The sequence below is a fragment of the Argopecten irradians genome, chromosome 16 (genome assembly GCF_041381155.1).
Source record: "Argopecten irradians isolate NY chromosome 16, Ai_NY, whole genome shotgun sequence".
Taxonomy (NCBI): domain Eukaryota; kingdom Metazoa; phylum Mollusca; class Bivalvia; order Pectinida; family Pectinidae; genus Argopecten; species Argopecten irradians.
This window is the reverse complement of record NC_091149.1, coordinates 6,693,787-6,706,826: the sequence shown is the minus strand read 5'-3', so window position 1 is coordinate 6,706,826 and position 13,040 is coordinate 6,693,787. Positions and strand designations below refer to the sequence as shown.

Below are 13,040 nucleotides of genomic sequence, written 5' to 3'. Positions count from 1 at the left end.
TTGATTACAATTTCTAAATTTGAGGATTTGATCCCGAACATTGAAGTGACGTCACTTTCTAGTCCTAAATAGGCCAGGGTGATTCGACCTCGAAAGCTGGCGTTTTGAAGGAATAAGCATGCATTTGAGGTATTATGTGCAGTTTGCACTCATATACAACATAACATAATTTGAAATATTTGTGTAAGTTTTCCTTGAAACATTTAATCACTTAAACGTCACTTTGACAAAAAGAAAAAGAAACAGTAGGCCTTGACTATCTTACTGCGTTTGTCGATGAAATTCTTCGTTTAGTAAATGAAATTCATGAAATATTGCACAAAAACATCATTAACATGCTTCCGAAACATATAGTTAATGATTCGAATTGAATATGTTTGACATTGCGTGTAAAAACTCTATATTGAGTTTTCCGCCGTCGAAAAAAGATGAAACCGGGGTACTGGGTCGCGACTAGTTATCGTGATTTTTTTCGTGTTTTTTTTTTTATTTTTTTTATAAAAGCAGTGATCGTTGAAGACCTAAAATTTATATGAACTATCTTTAGTCAAAAAGTTTCAGAATTAGCACTCATTTTCTATATTTTAGATGAGTGCATCAAATCGGACCTGTTCCCGACATCGGCTGTAGGCCTACAAGTTATCGTGGTTTTTTTTCAAATTAGTAGAATTGTACGATGCATACGCAGTAGGCTCGATCGAAAGATATAATATTAAAAAAATGATAGTGTTGTACAATTTCTCACATCATATAGATTTGATATTCCATGGTAGCGTTATAAAATAAAAACTGTCATTTTCTCCGTATCAACAAGGGTCTGCATGCATCCTCTCGGCGAAATCCAACCCATCCCCCTCTAGGGTGTCTTAACCGACGTTCGAGTATTTCGGCAAAAAATCGATAAACAACAAACAAACAAAGATTACAGTATACCAGGTATATTAATGAACAACAAAAAACTTTTGACATTTTTTGATTTGTGATCAATGTGTTATCATCATTTTTTCACTTCTCTTCATGTTGAAACCATGTACATGGCATTTACAACAGTTCTTCTATTAGGAGATACTAAATGATACATCATCAAATATTGCTAAGATAGGTGATTAAAATAACAGTGTTATCTACTTAATATAAAAATATCACTATACATATATAAAAAAGCAGGAATCTGGCTTAGTGTTAACGTGCAGATCTTCTGATCTTTCGATTATCACCACCGGCGGCAATTTTTTTTCCAACTTTTTTAATATATCACGCAAACATGCCTATTCAACTATCTCCAAAATATGGCGAGGGCTACATGTACATGTAGCTATTACTACAAAATATATTATTATATATCTGAGGATTTACATCGGATCGACGATCTTAAAGTAGGCCTGCAGGTTTTATTTTGGTGTCGACACGCAAAGACGAGATGACTCGGCAAAAACTCGTCACCTCATCTTATCGCACAAACGATTCAAGCATCGATATTGATAACAGCAAAATCAAAATGACTACCGCTGATAATATGGGTTGGTATATTCATTATTTACATAAACCATTCTAGACATTACAACAAATCATTTATTTCATCTAGGAAAATTATAATTTGCAAAATGCCATACACCGCCTGCAAGTACAGTAGACGTCCTAGGTCTATCGCTACCAACAATGCATTCAATCATGGTCTTATGTAACTTTACATCGATTATTTGCTCTAGATATATCAGTCTTCAACAGTTATGTTTAGAATTTTGAGTATGTGGAAGGAACCTGTGGACAAGATAAAAACAACCCATCTCTCGACTGGAAAATGTAATATTGGTCACCTCAGCCCAAGCGCAAGGACACGCACATTATTCATCATGTAAAATAATTGCTATGTATGTTATGTCCACATTACTGAATATTACGATAAATGAATTGTATGTAAATATCGGTAATCTTGTAATAAGGATATAAATTAATATTATTGTATTTTACATTAAATTCCAGTTAATATATATTGAGATTAGAACATGGAAACATTGGATTTATCCTAAAATGGATTATTGTGTGAGTGTGTTTAGCAAGTTGTTTGGGTATACGTTACCAAATATACACAAATCACCGTATAGTAAGCTTAAAAATGGAATTATTTCAACCCTTTTAGTGTTATATTTCATACCCAAATCACGTTATCGCGTGCTTCACCAAAGAATTCATAGTGCTCGGAACTCTAGTGATTTTATATTAACACAATAATGATTATAATATCAATAAGTATAATTAATCTAATTATTTTTTGTATTAAATTCCAGTTGATATGAGAAAGTATCTGTTTTACTGATGTCATGCCGTACGAGGTCTCCAAAGTTTGAAGAAGAAGTTGCTTAAATGGAAAAGTTGAAGCCGGACGACCATAGGGCAGGTGAGCTAATAATTAACAAAATTATATTTTATATTAAATTTCAGTCAATATCCTAAATTAATTGTTTTAATGATGATGTACGTGGTACGTGTATTCGATGTTGCTTTCCTCCAGTTTGGTCGGACCTTTGGCAGGTGTTTCAAATACAAGAAACGAATCGTTTTAAATCAAGATGGAATCTTGTCAACCGTTTTATAATTTTACATCACAGTTCCGTTTATTTTCTTATGTGACCTTTTTAAACTGATGACATGCCGTACGAGGTGTGTCCGACAATTCCTCTAAGTATTGAGAAATGTCTACATCAATGTCTAACGTCCTTGCTAACTCTAAAACTTCGCACACAGCTTCCAGTAAGTCTTTCCGTTGTGCCGCAGTGAATATGTTGTCTACACTGGTCTCCGTGAGGTTGCGTGGTGTCCGATGGCGTTCTCCTTCCCGGTTCACCCACGTACACCAGAAATCCCGCGGTGTAACCTGCAGACCCAGAAACCTTATAAGTCTGCATAATTCCTTTGTGAGATTATTTTGCATGTTTTCATAAACAAGAATCATTGACCTTCCTTTAAACAGCTTTATCCAGGACATATACTGTCTTTTCCATCCCTTCAGACACGTGGCCACATGTTTTTCCCATTCTAAAAGATAGACATACACACATATGTACTTCAGTCAGAGGAACAGATAAAACATTCAAACACATCAATAATTGTATTCGAGTATAACAAAATCTAATAGGTTTCAACTGAAAAAGCTGGGTTTTTTTAAATAAAATCTGAAACACGGTTGATTTTAAACATTTTGATCCATTTAGAAGCTCGATTTCTTCAAGTTGTATTTCCTGTAATATTCACTTGAGCAAATTGTTAAAACATACAATGTGTGAGTATGGATTCATATATATCGTGCTACAGATCCATAGAAACACAAACACATATTTCAGATAGAGGGAAAGGATGCCTTGCACCATGTTAAAATTTTTGGGTAATATCGGAAACCTGAGATGCACCACGTGATCGACGTCGGTGTAAAAAATCGAAAATTCCCGAGTCGTACATGTATCACGCGGCAAAACCCGTACCGATTGGAATAGATCGGAACAGTTCGGCCAGTTACGAACAATTTTAAATGTGGTACGCGATCAAAATAAATATTTATATTTAATATTTAATCGCTTTGCTTATACGAACAAAAGTCGGCAAATATTAAAGGATAAAAAAGAGAGGCGGATACAAATATGTAGAACACTTTAAATGTTACGCAAGGGAAAAACATTGTACAACTTTAATTAAAAAATGTGTGTTTGTTTTGCTTTCGTTTTACCAACAAAGAATCAACACGTTTATAGAATTCAGTGACTGAAATGTTATTCCTGTTGTTTGAGTTTCTATGTTTAAGTTTAACGGTTCACCGACAACGAAATCATTTGGCGCCAAGAGTAAAATATAATGATATATTGAAAAGTACATGTATTATGTTAAAACTAAGAAATGACGTTCTTAAAAATCAATGCTTCGCGGACGTTTAAATAGTTATGGTTTGTAAAATATTCTTTCATTTAAACAAGGTAAAAATCACATGAAAAAAGGCAAAAGCGATAAAGTGACAATGTCTTCTGTTCTATTAGTAAATTACCGTCTGTGGACTTTTCACCTTTTATGAAACAAAACAGCTAAACATAGATACTTATCATTATGTGGTCATGTTAAAATAATCACGTGGATGGTCATTAAAAAAATCAAATACCACGTGCACGTGACATAAAAATGAAGATCTACGCAATACCCAAAAGATATCGAGAAAAGGTCAATCATGACCAGTAAGCGTCTCCTTTCATGTGGCGAAACCCACAACACAACAACACAACCCCCAATCACAAGTGAAATGCGAATACATGTCACAATTTCAAATACATGTAGATCAGTAGCCGACCACATAACTACATATTTTAAATATCGCCACCCCTGTTGTACCGCCAAAGTGGCACTAGACTACTTACTAATTTATTCCTATTTTTACTCAGTACTTACTTGGCGAGTAGAACAAAGATGTATTGGCGTACGTTTTATGTTTCTCTATGTCGTTACGCTCTGATGAAGGTTTTATGCCGTCTTCCCCGTTTATATAGTGGAAGTAGGACTTTATCACGTACAGCGGGTTTCTTACGAGAATGATCGCATCAGTGAGTAGGGATATATCCAAGTTTTGTAATTTGTGACGTTTGTAAGTAATGCAGATTTTTCCACTGCGGTTGTTCAATCTGACGCTTTCCCCTTGAATTGTCACCCGTGTAACGGAACACGTGTAAATTCCTACAACACAGTAGTTTATATCAATCACAAGTCATTTACAGCAACACTATGATTTGAGAGCTCTGCTGGTGGGGTGTTGAATTGTACCTGCTGCCCCTATTGCACAATCGTAAAACACAACTAAATTTAGGATTTTTTTCTTTGTTATTCCTAATGTCTCCCTTTATACCACCTCACTTTTGGCCTTCTGTTGAGCGCTCGAAGTAGGCTCTGGGTTCTGTCCCTTAGCCGAGACACAACAAAGTCTATTAAAAACGGTAAAGTCTACTCTTGCTCAGCGCTCAGCATACAGAGAGTCTGGTTCGCCCGTTGTCAGTAAAATATGACTAAGTGGGGCGTGATGCTTTGTGTCCTCGGCAGCATCCTTCATTGATAAAGCAATATCGAAAGGTCAAGAGTTCCACTATTCAAGACGACATAACACAGACATACCGCAGTCTCCCAAAACACACAAAACGCACATTACACTACATACACGCTACACATGCATACATGAGAGACCATCCTTGCACGACCCTGACTGGTAATATGACGTTAATAAATCAAATATATAAACTAGGATTGAAAACCTATGAAAGTTAAGCAGTTTTCCATATTGCTAACATTACCTGAAAGATTCTCTACAAGATGTCTGGTCCAAGAACTCCCAGATGCCTGAAAACTTAACATTCCGGTACGTCGAGGAGTATTGCTGCTTAGTAATCCCAGCTTTCTTTCCGGACATGAATCATTTCTAAACGTGTCATGTAGTTTTCCCAGGTCATACTTCCAATCAACACTCGTAAACGGTTCTTCTCTTAAGGTCACACTATCCAGACGTGGATGTTCTATCTTGTGTGGTATGTTCTTTAGAGGGTTTACACCTTGGTTAAGATATTGATTTTCGGTAATATATATTAACACAGATAGAAAAGTTAAATAAACTCCAGTCATGATGATAATACGTGAATGTTGCAGAATTACCCTCAGAGATACAGCCATATTGGCTTGGCGTTTGTATGTCGTCTGAAGAAACGTAACCTGCAACTAAGACTACAACGTAAATTACCACTGACAGTTGATGGTGTGTGTGTATATATACGGTTATTTTTATACAGCTTATTACGCATCACATAGTTTGAGTGGTTATTAAAGACCAATTTTTAAAGTGTGCTTAAAAAAACCCGGATATGTATAATGTATAAACATATCGCACTTTTGGGATAATATGAATAAGACTATGTAATGACACTGAACCGTGGCAGTTGATGACTTTACATATTAGCCGAGTCTTTTTTTTAATCTTCACTATGCATAAATGTTTACGCTTGCAGTACGATAACATATTTTCTATTCATCTAATTTTAATACGAGCATTTTCAGTATGCAATATTTTATTATTTTTTTTGTCGTGAAGAATAATACACTATATCTGTCGTAGCATGCTCACAAGCATCCTTGATACTCCAGGGGTTACTGTAACTGACGTTATATCCACCCTTAGGGTAGTAGTATTATTACATGCAATGGTTTTTAAAGGTTCTGTAGTTTTACTAGTACATGTACTATCTAAATCTTTGATAAGTTCCATGCTTGTTACAGTTACCTCCCTTTGCTCAGGGCATGACTTTTTCGGTAAGTGCCGAAGGTTCCCGAATGCTCCAGAGCTATTTAAATTTCTCGTTTACAGAAATTGCCGAATTGGTCTTTTTCTGTTATGGCCAGTTTGTTTTCTCTTTAGAAATTTTAGAATTTCATGACGGCTGTTTAATGATCTGTTATGTCGTTTCCTGGCTAATCACAAAATGTAATTGATAGAATAAGGTAGTGCCAAGATGAGACTACATATGAAGTTACAGAGACATATCTTCAGTTCTTGTTAGATTCTCTTCAAATTATAGAGAGCGCAGCGAACGGGCCAAAGGCCCGTTCGCGAAGCGAACTCTTGTGATAGAGGTGTCTCGGTAACGTTATTCTATGTAACTCATCCATATATGTAGAGTTGGAAAACTTTATCAAAAACCGGAAACAGGAAGTCAACACAAGTTCCAGCGTTGCGCAGGACAGTATCCAAAGCCGTACTATCGCGTGATAACAAAATCACACTCTCGCATGATTTCAAACAAGTATGTTTTAGCACTCAGAATAGAGAATTTGTTTCGTTCATTCAGCCATTATTAGATATTAAATATGTACATATTGATATTGACATATGATTGAAACCATACATGCATACATACAAGCATACATACAGATACACACAAACATTCAATAATACATGTACATACAAACATACACTCATACACACTACATACATACATATACACACAATCAGCATAATTACATAACATACATAGATACATACATACATACATAGATACATACATACATAATTACATAACATACATAGATACATACATACATACATAGATACATACATACATACATACATACATACATACATACATACATACATACATACATACATACATACATACATACATACATACATACATACATACATACATACATACATACATACATTACATACATACATACATGCATACATACACACTTACATGTACATACATACATACATACATACATACAGCCAGACAGACAGACATACAGACAAACATACATACATACATAAACACACACACCCTTCCACACACAAACATACAAAGACATATACATACATACATACATATATATAATGTACCATATAACCATAACACATTCATACATATATGTTTATATATATTACATACTTACATGCATACATACATTTTCAGATTTTTTTGCTGATGTACATTTCTCGATGTTTTCATCATAGTGCTTTTACAGAATTTTAACTTTTATTTACTTATAATATATAATATTTGGGCATTTATTGGTACAGTATTGAATTTCTGATAAAACATGCGAAGAAAGTAATGATTTTATTTCAAAACAAATATTAAAGGTAATTGGGTATTTACCAGCCCGACACAACAAGTCCATTTTGAAAAATACAAGCAAAGTAAATAACTCCTATATAGCATCTTTAATATAATTTTACATTTGTTGTAATTTTTTATATATGTTAGAAACCACATCAACAGGAACTGTTTTCTTTTGTTGGGATTTGCAATAAAGCCAAAGTTCATTGTAAATCTGTCTCTTAATAAGGATTTTTGAATGTTCTACATGTATTTGTTTGTTGTTGTGCTTTACATCATTTCTATTCTTCCAAATTATCCATTTCATAATACAAATAACTCTCTTTACTAAGATAGAAAAATCATTGCTACCTTGGTAGACGAGAGTTACATTTTCTTCAATCTGTAGTATTTCGATAGTGTACCCAGGTATAATATCTTTCATTCAAGTTTCTACATAGTTTGGTATATTCACATTTAAAAAACAGATGAGAGATATCTTCATTTTCTCTTTTACAAAAATGACATTTGCCATCAGAAATTCCGAATTTACGTATTTTCATTTCTGTATAAAGAATTTGATGTACACACTTCCATTGAAGTTCTTTTATGTTTAGACAAGACAATATATTAAAACAGTTCTGCCATATATTAATCCACATGGAAACTGTTTTAGGTATACATTTTCCCACTTTGTTTGTATTTTGGGTTCTACTTGATTTCTCAACTTCTCGATAATATGCTCCATGTAAGTTTTTATATTCAACAACAGTGTTATTCCTATCTAATGTTCTCAATGCAGTGTCGATAAAGGGATACGCCATGTTGTCACTAAAAGGTAATTCCCCTTTAAGTAATTCTTTTTTATATTTTTCTGGTAAGGCTGATTTAATCCTTGCCATTTCAGCAATACAGTTTCTTTTATCAGTAAGTGTTTCGTACATTTCGTGGTCGTTTTTAAATTTTTTATGACGTGTATCCCATATGTCTTCAATTAAGTGTATTCCACTTTTTGTAAAGGAATTAAAGAACAGTGGTTTACTGTTAAATCGAATCATGTGGTTGCCAAATAGTTCTTGTTATTTAAGATCATTTTAGTGTTTCTTGGCTTATTGGCTTTTAAGAACTTTGACGAATATACTAAGAGATTTCTCTTTAAAATATATAAACGTGTGAGATTTAAAGAGTTGGTATCGGAACATTTGCAAATAAAATTATCTACAAGAAATTTGCCTTCTAGTGATTTCAGCCAGTGTTTACCTATGGCATTCCAAATAGTTGTTTCGTCGTGTATGATTTTATAAATCAATTTTATTTGTTTGGCTTGGGTAAACAATGTGATATCTGTAATACCGAATCCCCCTTTAGATTGGTTTGAGCAGATTACTTCTCGTTTTATCATTTCTGGTTTCCCATCCCATATAAATTTATAGATAACTGTTTCTTGGCTTATTGGCTTTTAAGAACTTTGACGAATATACTAAGAGATTTCTCTTTAAAATATATAAACGTGTGAGATTTAAAGAGTTGGTATCGGAACATTTGCAAATAAAATTATCTACAAGAAATTTGCCTTCTAGTGATTTCAGCCAGTGTTTACCTATGGCATTCCAAATAGTTGTTTCGTCGTGTATGATTTTATAAATCAATTTTATTTGTTTGGCTTGGGTAAACAATGTGATATCTGTAATACCGAATCCCCCTTTAGATTGGTTTGAGCAGATTACTTCTCGTTTTATCATTTCTGGTTTCCCATCCCATATACATTTCTAGATAACTGAGTCCAAGTCTTTCAAATATTTTTCAGGAATACCACGGGCTTCTATTTCATACCCTACCGAAGATATAATCAGTGATCGAATAATATTTTTTTTTTCCGAAAAGGGAGGGATAACTTGTTTTCCAGGTTTGTAAACAACTTTGAATCTTATTTAACTTTTCCTTCCATAGTGCATCATCATCAACAATATTTCCATATAAGACTCCTTGCGTTCTAACATATGTCGTTGACCAATTTATAGCTCTAAACTGCAAGGCTTTATTTTTCCATCTACCAATGTAGATACCGGTTGTTTTTTCAAAGTTGACTTTTGATCCAGAAGCTTTTTCGTACATGCTAATAACTTTAAAAGGCTCGGTAATTGATGGTTCATCTTTTAAGAATAATTGGTGAACGTCTGCAAACAAATTTAGCTTTGATTCAATTTGACCTGGTAATAATATTCCATTTATGTTATCATCCTTACGTATAAAGCAGGCTAAGGGTTCTGCTTGAATAATATATATTATTTGCGCGATAGGACAGCCTTGCCTCGCAGATCTTGATACCGGGACATATTCTGATAAGAAATCATTAGTTTTGATACATGTTTTCGAGTCTCTAAAAAACATCTGAATCCAACCTCTGGATTTTCCTCCCAAAATTAAACCTTTCCAAACATTCATCGACCCAACCCCATTCATCTCTATCGAAAGCTTTCTGCTGATCTAAAAATATAACGGCTCCCTCCTCATTTTCGAAATTACTGTATTCAAATATTTCTTTCATGAGTCTATTTGCTACCGCTATGTTTCTGCCTGGAACAAATCCCTTTTGGTCGGAATGAATTATATATGGAAGTAATAATTTGATTCTATTGGCCAATGTTTTTGCAATGATTTTGTAATCCACATTCAGCATCGTAAGAGGTCTCCAATTTCTGATATCCTCTCTATCTCCGTTTTTGTACAGCAATGTCAGAATTCCTTTTGTTTGAGATTTTGATAAACTATTATTCGTGCATATTTCCTGTATTAATTCCAGAAAATCTTTCTCCTGTTTTTCGAATAAAAGCCCGGTGCCTTTCCAAAACGAAAGATAAAAGTTCCTTAAAACAATAACAATGCGCGAAAATGTATATTGTGGTCTCAGATGGACTGATATGCATTCGTTTTACTATGAAATAGTCCAGTAGTCTAGTGAACGGAGCCCCTGGAGTATCGTGGATGCTTGATTTAGGTCAAGCCCCGTAACTTAAGATATATACTATGCATAAATAGGAACCAAGCTTAACCTACAAATCAACGGTAAATTTTGATAAATGTTCTCAGAAGGACGGACCAGTGACGAAAGGCGACTTGAATATATATTATTTAAGGCAAAGCCTATCTGAGAGCGCAGCAGTCAATCCATTCTTTCGTTTGTTGTTGTTTTTAAATGTGTATCTAAATAGATTTTAACTGCGAAAGAGTAATCTCCCCTGACCTATCAGTCTTATCGATATTGACATGTGTTTTGTTTTTATAGCTTATTGGGTGCGCTGAATAACTGTACTGCTAGAAACCATTTATATAATGATTAATTATTAGAATCATAGCTTTGCTGAATTACTGGCATTGAGTTTGTAACAAGAAAAACAATATTGAACATACATGTAGAATACTTCTACTTTCACTTTCTGTAAAAATACGTGACTGCGGCTACAAATTATATCTCAACGTCATTCTCCGTTGCCAGGCGGAAAATTCCGAAGCAACTGCTCACGTAAAACGGCTTTCAAATTAAGATTCAGGAGAAAATGTAATTGTAAGATTCAGGTAAGAATAAATTGGAAGGTTTATCTTTCACTAATGTTTTTATTTTGAATTTTTCCAAGCGTTACTTGTTTTTAATCACGCGAGAGTGTGATTTTGTAATCACGCGAGAGTGTGGCTTTGGATACTATCTTGCGCGATGCTGGATCTTGTGTTGACTTCCTGTTTCCGGTTTTTGAGAAAGTTTTCCAACTCTACATATATTGGATGATTTACATAGAATAACGTTACCGAGACACCTCTATCACAAGAGTTCGCTTCGGCCCGTTCGCTGCGCTCTCTATAAATTTATGATGTTATATAACCCTGTATTTACATGACATTGAGCTGCGCTCTTCTGAGGCTTTGCCTTAAATTCATATTATCTGTTATTATATCACTTTGAAAAAAACGCTGATTTTTTTTAGCCAAGTATTGTAGCTAAATGATTGACCTTGTCTTTTGCGGTCATAGGGTTGGCTGGCATGATTGCTAGACGTTTTTGTAGTTGCAGATTTGAAAATATTATTGAATCTTGACAGAAATATCACGCAGATAATGGAAACAAATGTTTTTAAATTTAAAGATGTTCCACCGCTAATGAATGGTATTTTTTCTCTGTCAAAAACACGAGCAGACGAATTAGTATTTTTCTTTGGTTACCAAAGTTACTTCCTTTACACCATTACCACCATTGTAAAAAAATTGAGCTTATTATTTAATTCAAGATCAAAACTTTAAGAAATATTTAATTGAATTCCGAATAAATCCCATGGTACTATGGCCTATTTAGAATGAAGTAATGATTGCGCATGTACCAAAAGCAAAAACAATATATTTTTTTGAGTATATCAGACACATCTATACACGATTAAACATCAGCTATTGTTAAAATGGTTTATGCTTTGTAAGTGGAGGAGCATTTTTAATCAAATCGGACTGCAATGACAGTAATATATCAAACCGTATTTTATTTCGTACTAGCAATAAGCAAAATACATAATTTCATATAATTTCAATTAAATAAAATAATCCAACAGTTCATATTATAATTAGATGTCACAAATACAAGAATAATTGAAAAAGTACAATATGTGCATTTAAAGGTCCACCACCGGTTTTTTTAAAACAACAATAACATAATAAAACGTATATTAATATCCAGTAAGATGAGGTTACAACACCAAATCAATGCAAGATTCTCTCCACACCTATATTAATAATGAAGATTCATTGCGCTGTTTTGCCGTCAACTAACGCGTGGTAATTAGGACGACGGCGGTGAGTACAAGACACATGTGTTCAAAATATTTTAATTAAATTGTTAAGAAGATGATAATGACTAAATGGTTAATTGTAAGGTAACAAGTTTTCCGACTCTACAAACTATCAATATTGTTTTACATTTCCAACAATGAAAAAAGGTAGTGGACTTAAGTATGTAGTATCATGGTAAGGGAGACAGATCATGCAGACGCTTGATTATGACAGTTCCCCAAGCTCTTCAAGCATTTTAGTGACCGCGATTCGATGAATATCCCCTTTTCTGAAGTTTGAATTTATGAATATATTATTTTATTAGTTTTAAAAATAACAACACTAATGACCCTATCAATCTGATATTGCTATTTTATTGTACATATATATTGATTAAATTTTTTTAATTATTTTAAAGCCAAAAGTAGTAACATTTAGGCTATATTGTAACAGGAAAAACTACAGTGAATGTATAAAACGTATTTATAATAAAGGGAGATAATTCTTCTGTAATTAACTTTTTTTTTTCAATGAAGAATGAAGGTTTTCTGGTGCTAAAAATGCAACAATTGTGGTTCAATTTTCTTGAAAAATGAGGGATTAAAAACAACCATGTAACTT

At 33.7% G+C, this 13,040-nt stretch overlaps 1 protein-coding gene across 1 annotated transcript; it reads right to left on the bottom strand.

The window, feature by feature from the left end:
* Positions 1-938: 938 nt before the first annotated feature.
* On the bottom strand, positions 939-5,845 carry LOC138311115 (WSCD family member GA21586-like). Its single transcript, XM_069252559.1, has 3 exons — positions 5,319-5,845; positions 4,429-4,710; positions 939-3,036 (listed from the first exon to the last, which is right to left on the bottom strand). Exons 1-3 carry the CDS (start codon positions 5,689-5,691, stop codon positions 2,624-2,626), a joined length of 1,068 nt encoding a protein of 355 aa, XP_069108660.1. The 5' UTR covers positions 5,692-5,845; the 3' UTR covers positions 939-2,623.
* Between the last annotated feature and the right edge of the window lie 7,195 nt (positions 5,846-13,040).